The sequence below is a fragment of the Phodopus roborovskii genome, unplaced genomic scaffold (assembly GCF_943737965.1).
Source record: "Phodopus roborovskii unplaced genomic scaffold, PHOROB, whole genome shotgun sequence".
In the NCBI taxonomy this organism is placed as follows: Eukaryota; Metazoa; Chordata; class Mammalia; order Rodentia; family Cricetidae; genus Phodopus; species Phodopus roborovskii.
In genome coordinates this window covers 15,864,080-15,892,001 of record NW_026126585.1, presented here as the reverse complement: position 1 = coordinate 15,892,001, position 27,922 = coordinate 15,864,080, and the positions used below count along the sequence as shown (strand labels likewise).

Genomic DNA, 27,922 nt, shown 5'->3' with positions numbered 1-27,922 from the left:
CCAGCACCCCCCCCCTTTTTTTTAATTAACGCCAACTTTTAGCTCAAGTCATTTATTTCTAGTTTGTACAAAGGAAGAAATCCAAGCTACCTAACCTTTCCAGATCCGAATGAGCAGAGAAAGATCTAAACTCCACACTTAACTTCTATTGTACAAAAACCAAGTGGCTGCTGAGCTCCCGAAGCAGACAGTTTACAAACACACACCTATACTTGTGGTTTAATAAACATCCCATTTTATTTACAGAGCATTAAAGCTTTAGCAAGAAGTACCCAAGGCTAAGTCTCATCTTGTACAAAACTACTGAACATTTTAAGAAACGAATGGAGAGGCAGGGGAGACCACGAAAAGAAGGGGGAGAATATACATATATTACACAAATCAAAAACCCTAGCTGAAAGTGGATGGAAAACAGTTTTAGAAGCTGATGAAAAACTCCAAAGGCATAAATAATTATTAGGAGCTGCTGCCAGAAACAGTCTGGCAGGGCCTGAGCAGATCTCCTCAGTAGCCAGTTAATGGAAATGGACACAGTCTTAGCATCCAGATGGAGGAAATCAAGACTCTCCTCGTGGGAAAGGCAGGACCCCCGTATCGGTTTGCACACCAATGTTGGGTACTGTACAGAGAGACACGACACAGACATAGTATCTACAAATAAAAACATGTCCCGTGAGCCACTTACCAACCGCAGCTGAGGAAGCAGCATCAGCAATGACTCTGGAGACCTCCTGCAGTGTCCACTGTCACTTCTACCCCACAATGTAAAGCAATCAATGGGTTTGGCTATCTGAAGGAGCCTCCGCCAACTGATAGAGATTTCACAATTAGCATAGAATTTAAACCTCTTTTCAATGCAGAGAGAGTAAAACCCCGGGGCAAGGCAAAAGCTATTGCCAGAGAGAGACATTACTAACTCTTTCCATACTTGGCTTCCAGACTTTGGATTTTCAGAAAATTTCAAACACTTATTGTACACATCCGTCCAATTTGCTATAATAGCAAATGCAGAGAAAGCCAGGGTGAGAAGAAGGGTAAAAAAGCTAAGCAACCTTTCACAGAAAGGAAGTGAGCGAAAACACAGGGGGCCTGGCTCCAGGAAGAGACACACTGTGGCTGGTGGGAACGAGTTCTCCACAGGCAATGATTTAACAAAGGAACCTGATCTTTGATTTGAAGCAAGCTGCTGCTGCTGCTTTGACTTGGGGTTTCACGTCAGTCAGTCCTCACACAGCTGCCCTAACCCCATGATACAGAAGCTTGTGGAGAAATACACCTTGCTTTGTTTCTAACGCTGCAAGTCAACACAGGCAAAGTAATACACAAACTGTTGATGATTCTTAGCTGGAGATGGATAAAACTAATCATACCCAAAAACCATGATTATTCAAACAGACCTGACATGGGAAAACATGCAATGCAAGGGAAATCCCAGATTCTCTTGAGCCCAGCCAGCCCATTGAGCAAAAGGTGGTAAGACAGAATGACAGGCCCCTTCTATCTTCCTTCCTTTTCTGACAATTTGAAATCTTTCAAGCACTTGCTTCTCTGTCCAACCTTTATACACAATACAGAAACACAGGAAGCAGCTGGGAGGGGAAGTTATGAATGAAAGAAACAGAAAATGCATTGGTTTTCCTAGGATACTGGTAGCAAAATTTCAGGGGAAAAAAAAAAAAAAAGTCACTCAAGGACATGCACTGAGGATGGAAGGCAACAGGAGATGGGAAATACATGTCCAAAGGATGTGACTTCAACAGTTAGGTGAACAAAACCCGGGCATTTTTCACCAGCAACACAACCAAGTGTGAAGTTGAAGCGAGTCAGATCTCCTGACGTCTTCACGCATCCTCATTCCTGAGAGCCTATTTGGACGTATGCTTGAAAGGGAAGGCAGGGACCTGTGCTCTTCTTCCATAATTGACTTCTTCCTTCAAACATAAAATCCACTCTTTCCACCTCCTGGGTGGGAGGTAGAGGCCTTTGTTTTCAATTAAAGCCAGTCTCAAATGACTGGCCACACTGTCCAAAGGCTACCTGGCGACAAAGAGTTCCTCCGTCTTCATAGCAGTTCTGAGATTGCTCCTCCTGCTAAAGAGATGAGACACAAAAGTTCCCTTTAGGATCACGGGCACACATGGACCAAGAATGTCCCCTTTGAAGAAAATGACAGAACCCAGCTTCCCATCTAAACCCAAATCCCCACCCAATCCTGTTCAGCACTGTCCCAATGTGTGTGCAGGGAGTGGAAATGGGTGAGCCTCTACCCAACTGCTAGGCTGATAACCAGGTTCTCAGGTGATCATGACAGACAAAATTAATTCCAGGGTACCAACCCTTTCAATTTTTCGTATCTTAGACTAATCAGTAAGATTAACAGTGAACAACACTTCCCTGTCCAAGCCCCACTGTTCCTCAAGTGACATTTTCATCGGCGTGGAACCCCAGATACCGTGTACCGTTGATGAAAGTGAAAGCTACCATCTGCGCTTCTGTGCACCAAGAACCGGTCGGTAAGTGAATAAAACCTAAATAGTAAGATCAAATAAGCACTTCCCTGATGACTCCATAGAAGCCGTTCAACTTCAGAAGGACATCTTTAAATAGGCTTCTGTGAAATTTTAACTAGGAAGCATAAAAAGAGAACAAGGTGAAGAAAGGCCTCCTGGATGGAATTTAAATGAGGGATTACACGACGGCTGGAGTTGTGAAATGGTGGAAATTCATTGTGTAAGTAAAGAAAGAAAAGCATTCACTCACAAAGTTGCTCTGAGTGTTATTTTTAAAATGAAGTTCTAATAAAAATGAAAACATACATTTGCTGAGAAAAGACTGAACCAAGGACAAGGTACATACACGCTCTCTACTGAATGCTATATTTTTAAAAGTAAAACTGTGATTTCAAAAGAGATGTTTGTATTTGGCAAACTTATTTTTCAAGTCTCCTTCAATAGGAAACATAAGGAATCCCCTGAGTTGAGTTAAAATGTAAGATAACAGAATAGTCTACTAGACTCAGTTCACTTACTTCTTTCAGGTTTGTCTCACTGACTGTTCCCATAGGTACCCTGACCAACTGCGTTTTCAGTTTACAAATTAGCACAGCCCCACCATTTTATTTTAACCACTAATCACGATGGAAAAAGTGGTCTGATCACAAGTTGACACCTTTAATAATAGGCACCCAAGACAATGAATGAACACCCTCCACTGTACAAAACAGTTGACATTTCTACACCACCCCCATTCTTAGGAAAGAGGTGCGTGCATATTTACACATACAGGCTTACTGAGGCATTAGACAACAACCTAAGATACAAGCAATACTATTAGCAAAGTAATATACGAGAAAAAAGCTCTACAAAGGCCTGTGCAGCATTTGGTCCATGGGAACAATATTTGGTTGCATCATTCAGGAAATCTCCAGCAGTATAATATTAAGAAAAATTTAGTCTAAGATGAACAACTATTTTTGGTCTCTCCCAGTAGGAGCCTAATTCAGGATGGCCAAAGAGAACATCCCGACATAATATCCAGCTAGGCATCCATAAATTAGCCTTTGAGTGACAATGTATTTCTAAAACAGAGAGGGAGGAGGAGGTGGAGCACAAATGTGATCTCACTCCTGGGCATTTAAAACCAAGGTTGGTAAGTGACTAGAAGGGCGGGGCTTCAGAAGGCAATGAAGTAGCTGCAGAGCCATGCAAGGTAGGGCAATCTGCATGGTGTCCTTCAACAGACCCAGGTGTACATCAAGTCACTGGTGTCTACCACAGGGGGAGGGGAGGTTATATGTGTGACAAACCAGTCCTTTGTGGCCTTTGCCGACGTGGTTTGCTGCTGAGGAACCCTAGGTCTTGGGTAACAAGGAAAACAACACAGCTTGTGCTCTCACCACAAGCTCAGAAATATAGAGCTAAGATAAGAGAAACAGAGATGTTAGGCAGATGGTACCAGCAGGCCTGTCCCTGGAGAGTCCTCAACTCAGGGCTAGCCTTACCAGGCTCTCTCTACGCAGAATCTAATGCTATTCAACACTAATGAGCTGTGTGACATCAAAGAATTTTCAGTAGCCCCAGATTCCAGATTAACAGTGTTCTATTTGCCTTCCCATTTCCCCTGAAATCTGCAATCTCCTGTTGTAACATACAACAGATACTGGCAAATATTTGGTAGAACGATTAAGGTTTACAGAATGGATTCTTCACTAATTGGCCAGTTGCACATATTAATAAACAGCTGACTTTTATTCAGCTTGTGCATAACACAACTTACCCCTACAATTCTGCCTTCAAAAACTTGGCACTAATGCAAAAGTTGTTCAGTTAAAGGGAGTCCACAGAAATGAACCTTGAACTCAAACCTCAGAGCAGACTGGTTTGTTTCTGCAGTGCAGAGAGTAGAACCAGGTCCTTGCACATGCTAGGCAAATTCTAACACTGACCTACATCCCCAAACCATGGGCTAATTTTCAAAGAACTCTCTGCTGTAAGCATCCTGGATGAGTTTTACTTAATATCTGGTAGAAAACTATATACTATCTTTTATTGAAAAATCTCTGAGGTATCAAACAACATGAGTTATTCGTGAAAATACCAGTTTTCTTGAGGCCTCTCGAGGGCCACACGGAAATCAACAGCAGGTCCAGTTTTGGTTTGCTCAGGACCCTCCAAAAACTAGAGAGTCACTGAATGAAGGAAGCCCTTACCTCAACCAAAGAACCCCACACAGAAAATGTGACAGTTTACCCAGGCAGTGACGTTTCTGGGATTATCTGGGACATCCCATGCCACCACTCACAAATTTGCAGCCTCACAAAGCTCCAAGCTCTACTGACCTGTCAGTACAGCCACAGGCAACCATCAAGATCCCTGCTCAAGTTTTGCTAATGATCCCGTTCTCCTTAGCACTGAGGTATTATTTAATCTGTTCTGGAGATTTCCATCCAGGAAAAGATGAATGAACAAAGGCCAGAGAAGAAAGGAGAAGGCAGGAGGGAGGACACATAGTTGCATGGGAGGCGCATGCAATCCCGAGGAGCCGCAGGGCGGAGCTGCTCAGCCTCTTAGACAATGTACCCTTCCTCTCACCCTTCCAGGGACAAGTTCTCTAGTCCCCCTTCAGGACCAGGTTTTAAAATAGTTGCCTCCCTTTAAGGCTGGCCCCCTTCAGCGCTCAACAATAGTAATCAGAAAACAAAGCCAGCATGAAGAACCTGGCTACTAAAGACACAGTTCCCCTGCCTCAGCACTTCCTTCAACCCCGAGGCTAAACAAAGTGACAATGGGTCATCTTCAAAGACCCCAGACAGAGGCACCTACTCTTACTAGAACAGGTTGAAATGCTAGCCTGCATAAATAACCTGTATGCATTTCACATACAGTTCAAAAATTCGCTACAAATTCGTTTTGCCACTAAGAAAATAATACTCATGAGTTTTGCCACTCATGAAATAATACTCATGAAGTTCATTCTCCAGGACTGAGCAAACTTTCCAACATTTTCATCCTGGTTCTCATTTAGACATTAGTTACTGTGGCTAAACATATCGATTAAAATTGAAACTGTGAGTTTTTCTATTTTGAGAAAGAATTTTAAAATTCCGTAGCAGTGTATTTTCTATTTACTATATACACCCCCTACTGAAAAGCACAAGATTAATTTAAACTAATAGCACTGCGTTCTGTTTTTCTGGTGCCGCAGCTGAAGCAGAGGGCACTAGGCAAACACTGCTCTATCAAGCCATACACAGAGCTCCCAAGTCCTTATAGGACGGGTCTCAAGAATGTGGTGGGGACGGTGGGGGGGGGGGGGAGACACAGGCATGGCTGCACACACCTTTAATCCCAGAACTCCGGAGACAGAGGCAGGAAGATCTCTATGAGTTCCAGGTCAGCCTGATCTATGCAGAAGCCATGGAGACTATGTCTTCAGGTGTTTTAATTGACTTTATAGATCTGGCCACATTTTAAATCGTGCTAAAAGGAGCGGGACTTTTATGGCAGGAAAATCTACTCAAACTTCAAGTTGGGTTTCTTCTGAACTGACATCAGTGTACGCAGTGTAGGCACGCGAGCTACAGAAAGACCGTCTGTATTTGTTGGCAGTCCACTAACTGCTCACCTGTAGTCAATTGCTGACCTGTTGTCTTTCTCCTGGCTCTTTATCTACACACAGCTTAGGACTCAGTATGGAGGTGGGACTGCTTACCAAGTGCTATATGTAACCACTGCTTCAGGGGCTCCCCGACTCAGTGGTAGGGTGTCACAGCATGAAAAACTCAAGCCTCGATCTAGAAAACTTAGGGGACTAATGACTCTTGTCTGCTTTTCAGTTTCTCTATAGGAAATAATTCCTATTTATAGGCAACAATTAACTAGTATAAGGTACAAACTGAACAAGGAATCCTGCTTTGCATTCTACTATTTATTATATATGGATTAACATATTTAAATTAAATTTTAAAGTGGAGGGGAAAAAGCTAAATATAATCACTGACATTGCATCTATCAGGTGTCAATTAGCCACAAGAAACAAAGTATTATATTAACAAAAGCAGTGCATTCATGCTTGTGTGTGCGCGTGAGCAATGTAATAAATAGAAAGATGCAGGCTTTCAAATCCCAAGGGCATTTGAGTGGAGATAAGCACTAACTTGATCATTATTTTTCAAACAAACACCCCTTAACTAGCTCACAGGTATTTTCTAGGAACTTCCATTCCTTGATAAAACACCCTCAGTTATATATTATGTGTTGGGGGCTGAAGTGGCTCAGATGTTAAGGGCTAAGGCTCAAAACCAAAAGGACACTTGATGTTAGGAAGCCATACTGTGTCTTTTTTTGGAAATTTCCTCCTATTTTCAGATACTGGGGGAAACCTCAAAACCTGTTTTCTCTTCAACATATGGTACTGATAAAAACTTCTCTGGACTGTCAAGAAAGAATATCATTACTTGGAGCATCCGGATGACATGAAGATACTGAAATTTAATAGTCAGGTTTTCATTAAACCACCTTAGCTTACATATCTGGCTAGTTGTCTGAGGCAAAAATAAAAAACAAACTAAAGAACCATCCACAAATGAAAATTTTAAAACTAAACATCGGGCAGATACAGTCTAAGAAATGTATTAACTGGAGGTTCATATCATTTTGAATCGCGTATTTTCCTATAGAAATCTAATGGAAAGTAGAGGTTCCTCCCCAGAAAAACACTCACGTAATACTCTGTATGTATCTGTAGAACATAGAACCCTTGCAATCTATTTATGGAACCAAGGCTGACAGCCAATGAATTAAGCCAATTTTGGTTTAGCGTGCCCTTAGCAGCTTAAAACCCAAAGATCACTTGGTGCTGGGGAAAAGGAAGGGGAGGGGAGGGAAATCCCACTACAGTTAAAGGAAGTCAGGAGCTGTACAAAGCAAGGCCACAAAGCAAGCCAGACAGTGCTCCCAATGTGTCCTTACCTGCCAAGGGCTGGCTGAGCTCCGCCTGTACTCTACCCTTCGTTGGTCCTTCCAGAGGTAAACCTCTGTCCCCTTTGTAGAGTTTCGGTTTAAATGGAGAATCTTTCTCTTTACCTTTTGATCCTTTAGGCCGGCCTGCTTGCTTCTTCTTGGATTTGCCATCCCCCTTCACACCCAGTAGTGGATGGACTTCTGCAGGAGGAAAACCCATGAAAACCAGTCCGTACCACACCGGTCCCACATCCCAACCAGACCTTTGACTGCAAAGACCACTGCTTTTTATGGCCCACATCACTAATCTAAGAGAAAAAAGAATGCACTATTATTCTTAAAACTACAAAAGAATGGCTACTAAATTGACAACTACTTGCTAGACCAAAAGGCATACACAGTGTATATGGGTTATACCAAACCAGAGCAACTCCAAATTGAAAAACAATTAAAATACCCACTCATTCTAAGTCGATCAAACCTGAACAGGAGTGTGCGGGACATGAACACACAGCACAGGCATAAGGGATCAGAAAATAAATGAAAAGGCCTGGGCAAGAGTTCTGACTCCACCATGTTCTGTGAGAATTTAAACAAGTTAAAGCCTCAGCCCAACTCTTCCCCTTTGCAAAGCAAGAATAATAAAGTACTTGCAGGGTTGATGAAACTGTGACCTGTGGTATAGAAAACTATATCCTGCTACTTGAAATAGGGCATACAGTCAGAGTATACGGTGGTATAATTAATTGATCTACTGTTGGCTCTCAGAAAAAAGAATGGGCGATAGCTAGTGCCAACACTACCCCAACCCTAGCAAATCACTGCAACACATGGTAATAAAAGCTTCCAGCACAGCACCACTGTGAAAGTAGGAAGGAAGGAAAGACCGGTCAGGCCTGACTGGCACTTCACCAGGCAGTAAAACCACACTAGGGGAGAACCAAAATGCTGAACAGTTTAAGGAAACAAATTCTAAGCCATGTACCAGGAGACTAAGGATGTCATCTTAGGCAAGGTACTGGAGGGCAGAATGTCCCCATTTTAAAAGAAATAAACACAAATGCAGCCACCACAGAACTGGAAAGCAATACAGGAAAACCCTCACGGGAAAACGCCTTTAAAGTAAAAAGGACTCAAACAGGCGCCAGAGGGAGGGGGCAGCGCTCACCGTCATTCGGTACACCCTGCAGTTCTATGTTGGTTGTTTTAGGTTTCTTCTTTGGTGGCTGGGACCCATCTGCTGAAGACTGCCTCTTCTTCTCTGAACTAGCCCCTTCATCCATCAAGGAGTTTGGGACTGCATCCGGTGGGGGGCCATATGGATTTTCTTCAGGGTCTTCTACCTCAGGGGCAATGGGTAAATACAACAGAGCCTTTGAATCTTCCAGCTCTTCATCGCTATTCGGAACAGGGTCAAACAAGGGATTGGAAAAAAGAGATAGTTGCTTAAACCACAAGCCCGTCAGCCTTTCCTCTAGCGCCTACATTTAGCACACACAACAGTTACAGAGCTAGACTTTAAGAAAGCCAAGATGAAGGAGAGAAACTGGGTAAGAGGATAGTGAAATCATAACCATAAACAGACAAAGGTCATTACTGCAGCTTTTTTTTTTTTTTTTTTTTTTTTTTTTTGGTCCTGGAGCTAGGGTTTCTCTATGTAGTCCTGGCTGTCTTGGAACTCCATCTGTAGACCAGGCTAGCCTCGAATAATTCAAGGGATTCACCTGCCTCTGCCTCCCGAGTGCTGGGATTAAAGGTGAGGGCCATCACTTCGGCTTCTTAAAGTAGATATCACGTTTTGTTCAGCATGCATTGTCTGCTCGTCCCAGTACTGAGCAGTCAGAAGGGAAGGGGCGCTGGGGGAACTGGGCGGTGCACTGACACGGACTGTACTCAGCCTTCCAAGCCACTCACCTGCTACAGAAGGCAGCGATGGGATCCACGCTGGTGACATCCACTTCCTCGTCTTCAGCAGCATCCGCCCCTGTAGGGCAGATCATTGGAGAAGTTTGAAAAGAAATGGAAAACTGCTTTTTGCCTGAGAATAACCCAATTGTCCATTTTTCCCAATTACTTAACAACAGGGGCTAAGCTCCTAGGAGACACTGGTACTGAAAGTAGTGACAGCCAAGAGAGTTGGGAGCAGCGGCTCTTCAGTGAAACTCTCAGCCTACCCAGAAATAGACACACCGTTCCAACATAATACAGTAAAATAACATGCACTGTGCTTGACGACAAAGACTGGCTAGTTTACGTGGACAGCTGAAAAGGTTCACAAAACTATCTACAATACTTTGTATCCCTGAGGTATTCCTAAAACCCACAAGACACCTAAGTTACCTATAACCCAAAAGTGGAGCAGTTTTTAGCTGGAGAAATCTAACTTTAATCCTGATTCCTAGCACCAGGAAATGGTCCAGATGTCAAAGCTCTGGACATTAATTACAGTGCCAGGAGGCATAGTTCTCTCTCTCTCTCTCTCTCTCACACACACACACACACACACACACACACACACACACACACACACCCTTACTATGTGCAAAGTTCTGCACTAAAAACCATGAAGATAAGTCAAATCTTGAGATAGTGTGTATGCAAACATAAAATCTCAGCCTTGGGAAGATCAGTACAGAAAGTATCAGAATTTGTGCTACATAGTGAGACTCTTGTCTCCAAATAGCAACAAAAATGTCAGATCTTTATTTTCAAGGAGTTCCTATTCAGAAATTTGGAAGATGAGATTAAAAGAACAATGACTACGGTCATGATAACAAAAGACTCTGGGGTTCTTCTTACGAGCTAGGCAGACACTAAGTGTTTTATGAATTAGTCCACTTATCCTCTACAATGCAAACTCATGGGTGCTGCCATTACCCCACCTTAGACATGAAGGAGTCAAGCTTAAGTGTTCTGCCCAAAGCTGTCTGGTAGCAGAGCTCATGCTTTTGACCTTTCTGCAGCTGACAAAGACATAGCAGAAGACACGGCACAAACTAACTGAGCCTGGGCACATCTCTGCGCTTTGCTGGGCGCTGTATGCAAACCCTCCTTTAATCATCTGTGACTCATCAGGAAATATAGATGAAATGTCAAGAGCTGCTTGAGCATTGGTGCTGCATACGGGAACCCTTAACTAGAATATACTTAAGACTCCTCAAGCACTGTGAAAACTACATACGCTTAAGGAAAAAAGGCGACAGATACAGCACAAGCGAAACAACCTTTTCCCTTTCGGAAATACTACCTGCAATTGAGAGGCATTACCTGTTTGCTCAGGCTCACTCTTATCTTCATCTTCAATATCAAACTCTGATTCCCTTTCCTCATATTCCACATTTTCATCCAGTTCTTTGAAATCCGGTGCAAATGCACTCCAATTTTCCTATGACAGAACAGGTTAAGTCCCCACATAAAAAATCAGTAACGACATAAGTTCTGACAGCTTATGTTCAGCATGAAACAGACTAAGCACTCTAAGATAAAATTTGGGTATGTGTTTGCTCCCTTGATGCATTTCCTATATAAACATTTCAAGTTAGTAACTGAATTTCTTTCCTAAATAACTACATCCTTGAATTTTTTTAAAGTGTACTTCACAAAGGTAGTTTAAAAGTGTTCACCAACATAAAATAAACTGAGCTAAAAATATGAAAAGCAAATAAATGTTAAAAGGTTGCAGAAAGTGTATATGCATGAAAACACAAGTTGGAAACCAGCTCAGGACTAAGAATGTTCCTCTGAAATGAAAGTGAAACTAAATATAATGAACTTAATTAAGCTGCAAAACTAGATGCAAAACAAAGTAACTAAAGTAGTATTTAGCTTACTCTGTATAAAGAATTTTTGATAAAAAGAAGTATTTAGTTTCAAAGAAAATCAATCCGAAAAATACTTACTACTTGATTTTGGGCCCAAATAGACACCACTCCACTAGAAATAGAAGCTATGATGGGTCGAACTGGATGCCACTAAATCGCAATTTAAGACAAAGAATTGTTTGTCAGAACAGATTAAAGCCATTCTAGGGTGTGAACGCAAGCAAAGCAATATACCGCTCTACTCACAGCCACGTCCAGCAGGAGCTCCCCTCGGGTCCCATGCAAGATCTTCACCAGGTTGCCAATGCTCTTTTCCCAGATATACAGTGCATGCTGCCGGGCAGAGCCCGCCACTATGTATTCCCCATCCCCAGAGAAACAACATTTTTTCCATGGGGTCCTAAAAGATAAAGAACATCCCCAGGAGAAACTGGAACCGGAGCCCAGGGAAGGTCGGTCACACCCTCTCCTGGTAACAATACCTACCTATTCACCAAGTCCTGCAGTTTCTGCATTGGCTCAGGCTCTCCATCCCTTCCACACGTTAAAATTTCTCTGCCATCATAAACTCTGATTATTCGATCTGCTGTGTTAATTAGAAAGCAACTACAGAAAGGAGAGAGATTATCGCCAGTCAGACGCCTGTCCCCGTTAACAATTTCTACCACTACTAATTAGACAGCACCACACACCAACTAGTTGACTGGAGAGAAACTAAGAATGGCCAAGATTTGATGCTTTATCCTGTGTATCCCCAAACCTCTGGTTAGTATGGTCTAAACTTAACTGAGATGTAAGACCTTTGACACAAAGTCAGCCTGCTCAATTCACAAGTTCATAATGTATAATATTCAACAATTAAATATTGCATTTATCTAGCCTGTTTCAAACACCGTATGATTATTAATAAGTCAATAAGCTAAATGTGTATCCTTTAAATTATGTTTATTTATTTGAGGAGGGACGCACCCGCCACACAGAGCACACTTATGGAGGTCAGAAGACAACTTGGAAGGCAGTACCCTCCTTCTACCACATAGGTCCTGTGAATCCAGCTCCGATCATCAATCTGAGTGACTGGGCTGGGGCTCAATGGTAGAGTGTTCGCCTAGCATGCAAGAGACTCCAAGTTCAACCCACAGATATATACCAAGCACTTTGTAGGGGAATGTACTCCAGACACACGGATGCTCCTAAAAAGAAGGGAGTTAAGTGCTACTGCTGACTAACAAGCCATTTCCTCTCATTTCTGTCACTCCATCTACATCTCACAAACTTAGGGGATGTCTGGAATTAAGCCAGTTAGCACATTTTAAATGCATGCTCACTTGCAATCTGAATTCTGTAACCAGTTCAGGTTATGTGCTGGCTAGTTAAGCTAGAGTCATCTGAAAGGAGGGAATCTCAACTAAAAAGGTGCCTCCATACACCTGCTGTAGAGCATTTTCATAATTAGTGACTGATGGGGAGGGCCCAGCCCTTTGTGGGTAGTGCCATCCCTGGGCCGGTGGTCCTGGGGTCCACAAGAAAGCAGGGTAAGCCAGCCATGAGGAGCAAGCCAGTAAGCAGCACCCTCCACAGCCTCTGCGTCAGCTCCTGCCTGCAGGTTCCCGCCCTCGCTGCTTTTGAAGATGAACTGTTATAGGGAACTGTGAGTGAAACGAACCCTTTCCTCCTCAAGCTGCATTTGGTCATGGTGTTTCATCACAGCAGCAGTAATCTTAAAATCTTACTAAGACAGGTTGTAAACATATTTGGGGCTGGGGATGTACCTTAGTTTTAGAGCACTTGTCTAGCATGAGAGAAGACCTGGGGGTCTGTCCCTAGCACTGATAAAAATAAATAAGTGAAATATTAAAATTTTTACTCAGTGCTATGGCCAGGCATTTTGATTCTAAGCAACAACACTTGAACATCTTTTCCGTACAGGAACTGTCTGGTACCTTTCCAACAATCAAGATGTGACTCCAGCAAGAGGACTCTTATGAACCCAAGAACCAGACAGTGAGAGATTCTAACAGCTTTAATAATTTTATAAATTACACACACTGCAATTATTATTATTTGCATTCCATTCACTTAAAAAAAAAAAAAAAAACCAAGGAAAAATCAAAGACATCACTGGGTGTGGTAGTGCCATTCTGTAACCTTTGCACTCAGGAGGCTGAGGTAGGAGGACCACGAGACCTAGGCCAGAGTGAGCTACATAATGAGATTCTGTTACAGAAAGTCCACACACAGGAAGCCAAGGCCTCACTCACCTCCCTTTCCGGGCAAACTCGATTGACTTAATGGCCGTAGTATTGCTTGTCCCTGTTGTTACTCTGAAGGAGGCAACAAGATCCTGAGAGTCTGTTTTTAGGACCAAGATCTGAAGTTTACAGAACAAAAATAAAAAAGTAAATATTCTGATAACTATTAGTAATTAAATCTATCTTGTTTTTAAATTGTGCAGAAATCTAGTAAAACTCAAACATCTCTAGTCCTAGATATTCAGTCTTATTAAGTGATAATTATGTTTTATTTCTTTTAATAAACTAGAGTCGTAACCATCTACCCTGAAGACGTGATGTTTAACATTATTCTCAGCAGCCAACAAGTGGAAACAACCCCAGGGTCCACTGACAGATAAATAGGTAAAATGTGGCATATACATACAATACGCTTAAACTTTGAAGAAGAGGGAAATTCTGGCACACCAGTTTCCTTGAGGACACAATGCTGTATGAGATATACCAGTTGCAAATATGAAAATACAGTATTATTCCATTTCTATAAAGTGCTTACAGTGGTCAAATTCAAAATGACAGCTGTTAATACACATCTTAACCACAATTTTTAAAAATGGCTACAAGAAACACCTACAATGTATTACCAACCCCCAAAGTTTACACTTCCAAGGGGGGGGAGGATGAAAATCTCAGTACTACAGTTAAACTGGCCTGAATTGTATCATGTTTCTCTGTGTTAATGTGCACACATGTGCATGTTTATACTGGTGTTACACAACTAGATATTAAGACATTTTCATCAGCATGTTCTAGTTGATACTTTTTAATTATGACTCTTCATTACTAGTACTGGTCAAGAACCTTCTGTTCTTTTTCTTTTTTCTTTCTCTTAGTCTCTTGAGTTAAGCTTTGCTATGTAGTCTAAAACTAGCCTGGATCTTACTATTTAATTTAGAGTGTCCTCAAACTTGGGAGTGAACCCCCTTTCTCTGCTTCCCAAGTGCTGGAAAAATTACAAAATAAGCTGCCACACTGTCTCCATCCTTATCTAAATCAAATAATCTACTCTAATTCAAAGTACAGAAATTATTATTAAGGCATTAAAGAAAACTTAGCTATATTTCAGCTGAGAGATTATTCCAGGGATAAAAGAACCTTAAAGTAGAAGAAGTAAATATGAGTCAAGACAGACAGATGCCTAGCCTTTTTTCACTAACCTCAGACTCAGAACTTACCTTGCCTTTTGCATTTCCTGTATAAATATATTCCCCTCGCCTATCAAAAGAAGCCACCACGTTCAAATCGGAGTCATCGTCTACCGGCAGAACAACATGTTTGGAATCTGAAAGGGTCAACATGACAGGAGCAGATTTCATGGGACACACGAGAACCTTGTTCCTGTTTAAAAATATGAACACATATCGGCTGTTGCTTTGGTATCCACAGATTGAGTCCCTGTCCTTTTCCCCAGGCCCCTGACCACTTCCCTGACTGGCTCTCCCAGCTCCAGCAAATGTGAAACCACATAAAGTCTACACATCTGATAACGAGACAGACTCAAGAGTATGAGCGCCTGTCTTGACAAATAAAATGTGACCGCTAAAAATATTTAGCAAACCAGTAAGATACTAAATAAAGTAAAAACAAAATACTGATTTTTAATTATGTTAACATATATGTGTACGTGCATTGAATGTGGCCTATGCTTGAGACACATATAATGAGCATCATATTTACTGAGAATAGATTATGAGAGATCCCCAAAAGTGAGAAAACTGTGTCTGAGTAAATGGAAAACTGGGCAACCTTTCCTAGACTGTAATCTTAATAGTAAAATGTTCCCTCATACGAAAGGATTCTAAAGGCTCAAGGCCAGGGCCCACTCATTACATTATTCCCACCTTTGGTCATCTCCAAAGTTTTAATATTGATCAGTTACAATCTCCTTACAATATATTCAGTAAAACCAACCTAGGCAGAAAAATTATTTAATATGGGTTTGAAAAGGTGTTGTGTTTGCCTCTTAAACCTTAATCTGAAGTTGTCAGAGCCCAGAGTTAATCCACTGAGAGTGAGACCCCGCCCTAGAGAGTGTCTTGAACATACTGATCTCGAGGGTGGTACTGGACTTTTAAGATGGGTGAAGGGAATCGAAACCTCTGGTCGCAATCGCCTGAAAGAACATCCCACTGAGACACGATGTTATCTGTGGAAGCACTCACGAGCTTATGACCATCTCGACTCCAACTAGGGGAAAAGACAGAGGTGAACTCAGCACACAGTCTAATGTAAAGGATATACACCACTACTGTGAACAAAATGTTGACTTAATTGCACAGCTCAACATTTTTTTTTTTTTTAAAGTATAGCCAAATCTATAACAAACTTTCTCGTTACATACCTAGGCTGACCTTGAACTCAATCCTCCTGCCTCCAATTCCCAAGTGCTGGGATTATAGGTATGTGCCACCATGTCTGGCTCTTGTACTATCTTTATATATAGGAACATTACTATTTCAAAATAACACTACAATTAGCACCCACTATAACAGACTTGAGGGTCTTAGTTAAGACCCCAAGTCATCTGACCTTTGAGACCATGAAAAAGGGCTTGAGTCGGGTTTCAGGGATGAGGAACAAGTGAATTTGCTAGTCTTCCACCACAGCACCAACAACAGAGACAAACGTACTATCTCAAAATATAGTACCTGCAATCCTACATTCAGGAGGTGGGGGAAGGAGTATCATGGGTCCCAGGATAGCCTGGGCCACAGACTCAGACTATTTCAAAGGCAAAAACAATAGAAATTAAGAAATGGATAGTCATTTCTTAAATGCAGTTAAGCACAGAAGGCATTCTGTTAAACAAAGGTTGAAAGGTAGCCTGACTAGTTAAGAGACAGCAGAGCCCAATGGACGGATGACTGAAGACTAAAGTCCCTGGATCTTTCTTCCTGCCTCAATAGCCTAGACTGGGTGAAGAAGTCAGCAACTACTTACCGACAAGTTACACACAATCCTCCCCTCTGTCCCCACCCAAGAAATGCCCCAGAGAAAAACCTGCCCCCACTCTGTCCTCATTAGCAAGGTCTGGACAGACAGCTAGACTTCTACCCTGACCTCGCTCTAAGGCCTGCATGCCTCATCACGCGTGCCGTCAGAGAGCTGATGGGAAATGGCTGCATCAGTGAGATCTCACCAGCGCAGCCGGTGCCTGTGGAGGTCAAACAGAAAGAAGGCTCAGGGCCTCCCATCCTTCCCAAATAGGGGGTTGTCAGCGGAGACCTCTGAAGAGTCTCTACTGCCAACCCCAACAGCAGCCTCTGCAAAGGTGGGGAAAATGTAAGGGAAGTCTAGAACTGAAAAATACAGTAACTCAAAGCAACCAAACATTCAGTAGATCCAGCAGTCAACAGAGTGGAGGAAAAGATAAGAAACAGTAAACTGAAAGAGTAAAATCCCCAACATAGCAGAGACCTCAACAAATAATTTAATATCCATGTCACTGGAGTCATCAAAGAACAGAGTGTAGCCTTAAACTATTTGAATAGCTAAATTCCTCCAAATATAACAAAAAAAATCAATAAATAAAAACTACTGACTGAAACAGGTGAGTGAAACCAAACACTGCAAGCCAGAGAAAGCATTCCAGGGGCTGGGGACATAGCTTAGTTGGGAGGCCCTAAGCTCCAACCCTAGTACAGCCCAAAACCAGCACAGGAAGCACAATTGGACTCGGTATTTGGGAGATAAAAGGAGGGTTAGAAATTCAGGGTCATCAAGCAGGGCACTGGTTATGCACACCCTTACTCCCAGCACTTGGGAGGCGGAGGCAGGCAGATCTCTGTGAGTTCTAGGCCAGTCTGGTCTACAGAGTGAGTTTCAGGACAGGCTTCATTCAAAGCTACAAAGAAACCCTATCTCAAAAAAAAAAAAAAAAAAAACAAAAAAAAAAAAAAAAAACAAAAACAAAAAAAAAAAGAAGTTCAAGATCATCCATAACTAACTTAAGGCTAGCTTAAGCACACAAGGTCAGGGCTGCCCCAAACACTCCCACCAAGGAGATCTCTCTGCAACAGAGACCATTACAGAAACTGGAAGCCAATCAAAATGCAGGACTGGAACCCAGTCCTAACTGATCTATAACACAGCTCCTGCCCCTAAGGTTTGGGGGAGTATTGGGAAATATGGGGTAGGAAGACTTTAGAAAACAGAGGATCAGGATGTTTGCTAAGAGACTGTGTCTCCTAGGAATGTCAGAAGCTACACCTGTGAAGTTTCATCAACGTAGCTGCCTAACCCTGACTGAACAAAGACAATAGACGTGCTAACTTGAATGGGGAGAAGCTTGGAGGCCTACACCATAGACAACAAACTGCACGTAACTAAGAAAGGCTAAGAACAAAAACCTCCCTCAGAAAAAAAGCACAACAAATGGTTATCAAATGCCACATGGCCAGCCCTAAAAACATACATTCATAACATTGTATGAACCAAGCAGGTTGTATTTATATATTTAGGGATACATACATATATGTATATATGTACATACACACCAAAAATTAAAGAAAAAGAGGTCATGAATTTTAAAGAAAACAAGGAGAAAGGTAAATGGAAGGGTTTGAAGGGAGAGACAGGAAGGGGTAAATAATGTAACTATAATTATCAAAAATGTTTACTAAAATATTCCAAAACACAAACGTATGTTGAAAGCAGAAACGTCCTCAATCTTAAATCTTTAAAGTGGTAATAGGAAAATGGCACCTCATCTATAGAAAAATAGCAACATAAAGACAACGATTTCTGAAAAAAACTACAGAGGTCAGGAATCAGGCATGGTGGCACACCCCTCTAATCCCAGCACTCCTGAGATAGAGGCAGGAGGATGGAGGATTTCTCTGAGTTTAAAACCAGCCTGATCTACATAGAAAAGGGCAGGCAGGGGCTGGAGAGATAGCTCAGAGGTTAAGAGCACCAGCTGCTCTTCCAGAGGTCCTGAGTTCAATTCCCAGCAACCACATGGTGGCTCACAACCATCCATAATTCAATCTGGTTCTGGTACCCTCTTCTGCCCTGCAGGCAGAACACTGCATACACAATAAATAAATAAATAAATATTAAAAAAAAAAAAAAAAAAAAAAAGAAAAAGAAAAAGAGAAAAGGGCAGGCAGGGATATGTAGAGAGACCCTGTCTCAAAAAAACCAAGAGGCTAACTCAAGTTCTCTAGAAGGAAAGAAAAAGATAAAATGGACTCTTAGGACACTATAGGCTTGCCTTGTGCAGTTCCAATGTATGAAAAGGAAATGTGTAAGAAAATTATATTATACAAGGACAGCATCAAGGGAAAGAAGGCCAGGACTCTATACTTTATCTGAACTATTACAAAGTCAACCCTGGGGTGTTTTAGACTGTGGTTAATCAGGTGTGCAACACTGTATCTAGTAACCACTAGAAGGTACACAAAGAAACACTGTAAGTCAATCAATACAAAAGCCTAAATTTGTTCTAGTAACCCACAGAAGGCAGGAGTCAGAGAAAGGAAATATAAAAAGAACTTAAAGGAAACAAAACATATGAACCTAAACTGGGGGATGAAAAATGCTTGCTATTGAAGAACTTAGCAGCCATTGCAAAAACAGAAGCTCACAAATCAGATTTCTGCTCAAACCTAGACATCACTTAACCTTCTAGCTGTGTGATCCAGGGAAGTGTATGGTTTTTCTGGGCATCAATTCCTCATCTATGACAAAAGGACAAAGTCTTTACTTATAGAGGACTATTGAGGGAATTAGAGTAAATAAATATATATAAAGTTTTTAATTCAATGCCTGGCACATAAGGAGGGTTCAGAAAACACTTGTATCAGGGATGAGGCAATGAATTCCTAGACTCTGGGGACAAATGATGGCAGAAATAAGCTAAGGATTTAACTAAGTTCAAGTCTGCACACAGACAGACAGGGGGACCTTTCCCTCCAGTTCTACAGCACCTGCAATTAACCCTGAGCCTCCATACACATATGCATACACACACGCACGAGGCCACACACATGCAAACATACCTATACACACGCACATTTATTTATTTTTTATATATTTATTATTTTTTCTTATTTTACATATCCATCCCAGTTTCCTCTCCCTCCCTACCTCCCATGCCCCCCAACCACCCTCCCATCCCATTCCCCACCCACTCCCCAGGGAGGGTGATGCCTTCCAGGAGGGATCATGAAAATCTGTCAAGTCATTTGGAGTAGGGCCTAGGCCCTCCCTCCTGTCTCTAAGCTAAGGGAGGATCCCTCCATGGGGGAATGTGCTCCCAAACTCCTTTTGTGCACCAGGGATAACCCTGGCTCCACTGCCTGAGGTCCCTTAGACTGCCCAGGCCTTCTAACTGAGACCCACGTTTAGGGGGTCTGAGTCAGTCCAATGCTGGTTTCCCAGCTATCAGTCTGGGGGGTCCATGAGCTCCCCACACATTCACGTTTAACAAAGGAAAAAGAAACCATGGGGCTGAGGTATTTATATAACTCAGTAGTAAAGTGTTTGCCCGGAATGTATAAGATCCTAGGCTCAATCTCCAATACCACAAAATGTAAAGTAAATAAAAGTTCCTTACCACAGAGAACAGACTGGATGAATGTGCGCACTAATTATTTTAGCAATGCCTCTTGTCAAGAAATCCCAGATAACAATCCGGCCATCGTTACAGCCAACTGCAAGCAGTGTGCCCCACCGGTTAAAGGTGCACGTCAGAGCCATGCTGATGCAATCCAAAGTGCCATCAGCCTCCTACAAGACAAATGCAGAAATGTACACAGGGCTCTCTGTCATAAAAGACAATGTACACAGAAATGATCTCTGCACGTGTTCTTATACCTTTTAACTTGGTTGAAATGAACAAATAATTGTAAATGCTAAGCCAAACCTTTTGGAAACAGTGATGATCAATCTTACACAAACTCTCTGGAGGTCAATGGGCAAAGTAACTAGAACAGTTCTTTGATTACAGAAAAATGTAAAAGCTGTCACACAACCTGTGTGACTGACATTAAGAAAATTACATTATTGTATGTCAATTTCAAGCTTTAAAAAATAATTCCAACGAAGCACAGGAAACGTTACACATGGTGATAATTATTACTATGTAAATACATTCATCAAAACTTGCTAAGCACACACAAAAGTTCCTGTATAAGTGATGGAAATGTTTATTTAAGAAGTCCTTCAATAAAATTGTGAATAAGTTTTCCCTTTTTAAGAAAAACGAACCTTTCTGGGTAGTGGTGGTGCACACCTATAATACTAGCACTAAGGAGGCAGAGGTTCAAGGACAGCCTGGTCTATAGAGTGAGTTCCAAGACAGCTAGAGCTACACAGAGAAACCCTGTCTCAAAACAAAACAAAACAAAACAAAATTACTGTTGCTCAAAGCTAAACATTTCATTTTCATTTTTACCAACCATAATATAAGTATGGGTGAGTCATATTTAATTATCTGTCAGCATACAAATAAAAGGCAGTCACCATTTTTCACACGTTACAACAAAACTAAACTCACCTCTGGATAGTTCTGTCCAAAGGACTCTGCAACAAGGCAAAGAAAGAAAGTGCATGAAACATAAGCCACACACAAGGGCCCACACACCCCATGCATATTACACAGCAGTACTAGCCAAGTGGGGGGGTGGAGCTGACTCCTTTTCAGGTCTCCATGAGGTCACACTACTCATCACCAGACAGATGGCAGATGCTTTTTAAAACTCTAGTCATTTCATAAGCATACAGGAAAGTATACCGGAGCTGTGAGATCTTAACAAAGTAAGTACAGAAGCAGATGTGAATCCAACCAACTTCTCTTTAGGCAAACACTAATGAGACTGGTCAAAATGCAAGATGATGCCATCGCTCTCGCTATGTTCCTTTGTTTTCAAAGTCCAAAGCCAGGGATCCTAACTCTGAGCGTTAACACTCACCTGGTGCAGTTTAGAGGTGTCCTGGGAGGGCAGACAGACTAGAGTCAGAGTCTGAAGAGCTAAAGGCAGGAGCTGAGATGGTGGAGAAACAAGCCTAGGTGGCTAGAGTCAAGAGAGCCATCAAGGGCACAGCCCAGGGTCCTAGGATGCAGAAACCAGGAGCTGTGTGTGCTGGCAGCCGTGCCTAGAGCCGTAAGCTTCTGCTTAAGCACCCGTTTGCAGCAAGCCTCTGGCTCTGAAACCCTGGAGCCATAAGCCTCTAGTTGTCCAGCATTAGAATATAAAACTGAGTTTGGAACAGTCGGGGGGCCATTAGAATGCAGGGTCACCAACTGTCCTCCCTGTCTATCCAGGATTCCTAGCTTACAAAATCAAAGAACCCCAGCCAGTCGCTTGTAATACATTCACCTATGAAAGAAGGAAATGAAAGCAAATGCTGAAACGTATCAAGAAAAGTGTCACTGAAAATTGTTTTTGAAGTTACTAAGACAGAACACGCGCTACAGAGAAATGCGTGTCTGGGGCTGGAGGGAGCTCAGTGGCTGAAGTGTTTGCTGAGTGGGCACTGAACACTTGAGCTTGCACCACAGCACCCACCTGAAAAGGGGGCTTGCAGCAAGATGGCTCAGGGGGGCATAAAAGCACTCGCCAAGCAAGCCTGGTGACCAAGTTCAATCACTGGGACCCACAGGAGAAGGGGAAAACCAACCCCTGGAAGTTCCCTCCGATTTCCACAAGAGCAACATGGTATGCACATGTTGATACACACACACATACATACACACTCTGCACGCACGTACTCACGCATACACAAGAAAAGTGTAATCAAAAGAAAACAGCCTTCAACCACTTGGCAAAGTGAAAGCTTATGTTCATATAAACATTTGCTCAGTTTTTAAAATAAAATACTATAATATTACAATGATCCTGCTCCTTTCACTTACTAATAGAGACAGTGTTTCTTTCCCAATCAATAGAATATATTCACATGGTTGAGAAGTAAACAAAAAGGCAACTCATTTAAACATTAGACACAAAACTCACGGTCAGTGGGATGGCTCAGCAGGTAAAGGCACCGAGAGCCAAGCCTGCAGTCCTGAGTTCGATGCCCAGGACCCATAAAGTAAGAGGAGAGAACCCCCTCCCACACAGCATGTTCTTTGCTGTCGACATACACCCACACATGTATTTCTCAATATAAACAAAAAATATCATTTGGCAAGAGATGGGATTTCAGAGCCTCAAAACCCACAAAAAAGGGGAAAGGGGCGGGAAAAGGTACAGGGGAACAGGGCAGGCAGATGCCAGGCACCCTAGCCAATCATAGACCTCCGGGTTCAGTGGCAGACCCACCTGAAAACAGGAAGACACCCAACATTAGCCTCTGGCCTCTACACATACAAGCAAACATGTACCTGCACAAAATGCGCGCACACACGCACACACACACACACAATCATATAAAGAAAGGCGTTGCTATGAACACCTTTACATATCCCAGCAGTCAGGAGACAGAGCCAGGGCTGCATCTGGAAGCTATGTATGTGGGATTCAAGCCAGGGTGGGCCTCTACACATCCCACATTCTACCTAGTCAGTCCTCTTGACTCCCTACTCCACAGGCATTTGCACTTCATTATTACAGATGAAGAGAGCTAGTCATGAAGCTACAAACTGGCAAGGTTCTAACAGACCCAGAAACAGCCTGCGCCTGCAACATAACTCCCGAATTTGCCCATCAGCTGACTACTCTGTGATCTACAAAACACACTGCCTTCTCCTGAAAGTCAGGATGCACCCATCTCCTTTTCAGCACAGCTGATGCCCCATTTCCCTCCACTCCTAAGGATGATCAACAGTGACGTCGCTCACAAGCTCTTCGGGGGTCAAGAAATAAAATTCAACAATGAAACGTGAGCTAAGAGATCTACCTAGAATCTTTACCTAAAGAGAACTTTTTTTGGCAACGACCACTACTCATTTTATTCTGTTAGTTCCAAAACACCATTCGTTTGCCATAGAACCAAAGAAAAGGTAAGAGTTGAACCACCCACTTAGCCTTTGCCCCTAACTCACAAGGTCCTATATCAGAGTACTGAAAGATGACTGTTCTTAAGCAGCCCTCAAGACTTCTTTGTTCTCCATGTTTCATAAAACGGTGAAATCCTTCCTTGTCCCCTTACTCTTACAATCTTGGCTTCAGTTGCAGTAGCTTTCCTGCCTCTGTTCTTAAAAGCCTGTGCTACCCTCCACATATACACCTTCGGCTGTAGAGTCTCTTTGAGCCTGATGAGTTTGGAAGCTGAATTCAGTTATTACTGCAATCTCATAGATCTTCCTCTCCTGTAGGATCCTTGCCTCAAATGGCCGTGGAGTAGTCCAGGCTTCTCCAGCCTTCCCCTCAATCCTGTCATATGGGATAATGTCTGCATCTCTTTCAAGATTTGGCTGTCAAGGGCTTCTCTCAATAGTCCTATTTGTTTTCTAATTGCCAACAAATCCCTCCCTTTCAGAACAGTTTGAAACCATCGTAGCAGCCCATTCTGCTGCCTCTGAAAGCTGATGGCTCTGTCAAGAATCTTTCAGAGAAATCCAATTTACAGGTATGTAGACAATGGATACCACCCTACCTTTAGTCTAACACAACCACACCTGCCATATTGCCTTGGGCCGAGTCTCGCCTCCCTCCAACAATCCTTCAAATAACTTGCAAGTCTAACTTCCTCCATCCAAAACCATAAAGCAGTACTCACTCACTTAAAACCCTTCTATGCTAAACAAAATGAATAAAACGCCTTAAGTATAATTCTGAAAAGCAATGTCAGCTTGGCCCTTTTTGTCTTTGTACTATGGGCCCCTGTGCCAGAACTTACATTAACCATGCCCTGAGTACCAGCTGCAGAATACACCATTTCCTTCACATGCACACTCACGCATGCCTAGGGATGTGGAGGCAGCTCCACAGAAAGCTCCTGCTCCATCTTTTTTGTTGGTTGATTGGTTTAGCATCTCCATCTCAGTATTTTCAGTTGAACAGGACCTCTATAAAATTCCCCAAATTTTACATTAATCCCACCCACAGTGTAGAACCAGCTGCTTTCATGTGGAACCCTCACAGTGTACTAAGACACTGCAACTGTCTTACACAGAGTTACTTGTTTCTCTTTTCCTGGATGATTTTATCCAGAATAAAAGCAGTCATCTTATTCTGTTTTCAGCTGGTATAATTCAACCCACACCCATAACAAGTAAATCATCACAGTCTATTTAGTGCAGAGAATATCAGAGGATATTAAGCAAAAGGATTAAGTGAAATTTTAAAATTCTAGGGCTCAATGGTTAAAAGCTGAGGCCTGGAATTCAGATCCCAGCACCCACATGGTCCAGCAGGACCCTCACATGCTTGTAACTCCAGCTGAAGGGGGCAGAGACAGGAGAGGGTTTGCTGGTTACCAGCTGAAAACATGAACTCAGGTTTATAGAAAGGACAGAGAATGACAGAAGAAGTTTGCATGACTCCACTGTACACATGACTTCTCTGGCCTGAGTGCACAAACAGGCATACATCACACAGACACATCCATGTCAAAAATATTCCAATTACACATATACATAGGGGTTGTGAAAGTTTATTTCTTGGGCCAGTGAGACAGTTAAGGGCATGAGTTAGAACCCCAGCAGAACTCCCCACATGGCGAAAGGAGAGAGAGGACTGCCCAAAGTAGACCTCTGATCTGCCTGGGAGTTGATGCTGCACACACTAAATAAGTTTAAAATTAACTTTTAAAACAAAACATTTCTTAATGAGTTATAGAAAAAAAAAAACGAGCTTTAAAAACTATCCTGAGCTAGTGATGTAGCACTTGCCTAGGTGTGCGTGCCCTGGGGAGAGGCTGTCTTAGTGATTTGCATCTATAGCATAGAACACTTGTTACACAGCAACATCTCAAAAAGAGGTGGGCTGGTCACAGAAGTAAAATTAGTAAGTATCCTATCTAGGAACCATCTGAGTGGCCACACTCCACAATCTACTATTCTTCCTTCATTTCCTTTATCTGACCAGATGTCCTTTATAGTGTTCCCATAATAACACTCCGGTTCCTTTTCCTGCTTAGATACAATCATTAACTTTCTCACTTTAACACTCAGTCATTTCTACAGAGATTTTTTTATCTTTTGGAGACCCAGACCTCTCTTAATTGTTGGATAAGCCAAAGCTAAATATTCCTAAGTTCCCCCCTTACGAATCTTCTCTATCATTCAAAAGAACTTTCCCCATGACACTGCTAACTCTTTCCCTCTTATAAATAAGGATCATCTCTTGGTCTCTACTTCACCCACACCTTCCTAAGATCCCTCTAATCTACCTTCATCTTAGACTGTTACAGAGTACAAGTTGCCCAGGGGTGAAAAGGAACAGCCTTTTATCGGTTTTCAGCCCCAAATTGCTCTGCAATTTGTTTCTATGGGAGGGAAGTACTAACCTGTATCATCTTCTAGCTGCTGTACATAGGGAAATACATGGGAGGCACCTGAAAATATGCCTAACTCAGGGAAGCGTTGCATATGTTAAATAAGTTATAATCATTTGCTCATCCCTTTCCCTCCAAATACAGGGAAGTAACCAAAGATCTTGTCCCTGGCAGTATTCTTTCCTGCCCCTCACATCCTTTCCCTTCCACTTATTCACAGGGTTTCAATAAAGCGAAATGATGATAAGTCAAAACTTGTCTCCCAAGCTCTCAGTCTATATTCAACACATCCAAGCTACCTTTCAGATGCCCTTATATCTTATCAATAACAACATTATTTTTAAGTCATCTTCTAATCACCACTATACTCAAATTCTGCCAACACTGCCTCCTCAATGTTTTTTCTCTCCATGTCCCAGCTCACACATTCCTTATCACTCATGCTTTGTGGCCCTCCAAACTGATTTTATATTGTTTCAACTACATATTTTTGTCAAATAAATTTTACAAATCAGTACTCCAACTGAGTTGTCAATGCAGCCGCCCCACCTTCCTTAAAAAGCAAACTGTCCAGCCAGGTGTCCATGAGTCTCCACAAAATAGCACCAACCTATACTTTTGATCATCTCTTTATCACACTATACACACTTTGGTCAAGCAGAAAGTCTCTCACTGGGGGGAGGGGGGCTGGAGAAATGGTTCATCGGTTAAGAGCGGCCGCTCTCCAGTGAACCTAGGTTTGATTTCCAGCACCCACAAGGTAGCTCATAACCATCTGTAATTCCAGTTTCAGGGGCTCTCTCTTCTGGCCTCTGTGGGCACCAGACACCCCACCGGTGCACAGACATACATTCAGACAAAACACCCAGACACATAAAATAATAAATTAATAAAATGTCCCTCACTTATGTCTTATCTCAGACACATCTTCCACATATTTTCATGCTTAGTCTGTCAGTATTATATCCATGTGCATGCATGCACGCTCCAAAAAGCTAAAGACAAAGAACACTATTAAAATCTGTCCATCCATCCAAGGCAGCCAAGTCATGCAGGTCTTGAAAACAGACGTCAACAGTTTGCCACGCTAAAATACCACCTCATAGAGAAGGCCATAAGAAAATACCAATGTGGATAAGGGGTTGGGAGGCAATGACTTAAAGACATAGTGAGAATTTAAAAAACTGCCTGTGTAGTTCACACTTCAGTGATCTACAATCCCCTACGGTTAAGGACCTTAAACTAGAAGTCAAGATAACCGGATTCCAAGTGCCAACTACGTCACTTAGTGCCCGGCCACAACACTCTTAACCTTGTTTTATAAAATCTGGCTAAATAACCCACTTCCAGTATGACCCACTCTATCTAGGTGCCCGATCCCCTGACAGATCTTCACAGTCTCCCCCTAGTTCACTCCGACTCCGATTGCATCTCCAAAAAAAAGAAAAAAAAAAAAAAAACTCTGGTCCTGCTGGCGCATTTCCTTCGGCACCTGCGATCCCCGAAATCACAGCTCATTCAAAAAGTGCGCCTAGGACTCCGCGGCGGATCTGAAAGCGGCGTCGGGGAGCTAATGCATTCCTCTCGGACAGAAGCTGGTCTCCTCCTGCGGCTGCAACTCCACACCGCGAGCACCCACTCAATGGTGTGAGACGGTGTCCCTGAGCTTGCAGCCTGCGCTTCCTCCCGCCCGGGTCCCCTCCTTCCCAGCACCAAAGGCCCGCCTCACCCAGCAACTCGAGGTTCATCCCTGCGGACGCTGGCCGCCTGGTCTCCGCGCCGGCAACAGTTCCTTCTCCCCCACCCGCTCAGGAGCGCCGCGTCCAAGTGGGGGGCGCCGCGAAGAGCCAGGCGCCAGCTCCGGAGACTTTCCGACTTAGAAGGCCCCGCGGCTTCCGCTTTCCTCCCCCGCCTTCCTTGTTCGTTTTACGTAGCTGTCCACGTTTATCCCCAATTAAAAATA

At 42.7% G+C, this 27,922-nt stretch overlaps 1 protein-coding gene across 4 annotated transcripts; it reads right to left on the bottom strand.

Moving 5' to 3' along the window:
• Positions 1-218: 218 nt before the first annotated feature.
• Positions 219-27,909, bottom strand: Rbbp5 (RB binding protein 5, histone lysine methyltransferase complex subunit). 4 transcript variants are annotated; one of them, XM_051204177.1, is made up of 14 exons: positions 27,689-27,909; positions 21,074-21,099; positions 20,132-20,304; positions 15,670-15,759; positions 14,748-14,910; positions 13,543-13,652; positions 11,768-11,887; positions 11,528-11,681; positions 11,360-11,431; positions 10,728-10,845; positions 9,375-9,444; positions 8,629-8,858; positions 7,470-7,661; positions 219-2,091 (listed from the first exon to the last, which is right to left on the bottom strand). In XM_051204177.1, exons 1-14 carry the CDS (start codon positions 27,705-27,707, stop codon positions 2,063-2,065), a joined length of 1,566 nt encoding a protein of 521 aa, XP_051060134.1. In that variant the 5' UTR covers positions 27,708-27,909; the 3' UTR covers positions 219-2,062. The 4 variants fall into 4 exon arrangements, with proteins under 4 accessions (XP_051060134.1, XP_051060131.1, XP_051060133.1 ...); XM_051204174.1 differs by having other exon boundaries at positions 15,619-15,759; positions 27,689-27,907; XM_051204176.1 differs by having other exon boundaries at positions 219-2,088; positions 15,619-15,759; positions 27,689-27,907.
• Positions 27,910-27,922: the final 13 nt, after the last annotated feature.

Bases quoted from the DNA above. Each gene is read 5' to 3' on its own strand.
- Rbbp5 (XM_051204174.1), bottom strand. The intron at 13,653-14,747 runs GTAAGTTCTGAG...TGTAAACTTCAG, and splicing joins CAGGAAATGCAAAAGGCAAG to ATCTTGGTCCTAAAAACAGA. The intron at 11,888-13,542 runs GTGAGTGAGGCC...TCCTTTCTGTAG, and splicing joins GAGTTTGCCCGGAAAGGGAG to TTGCTTTCTAATTAACACAG.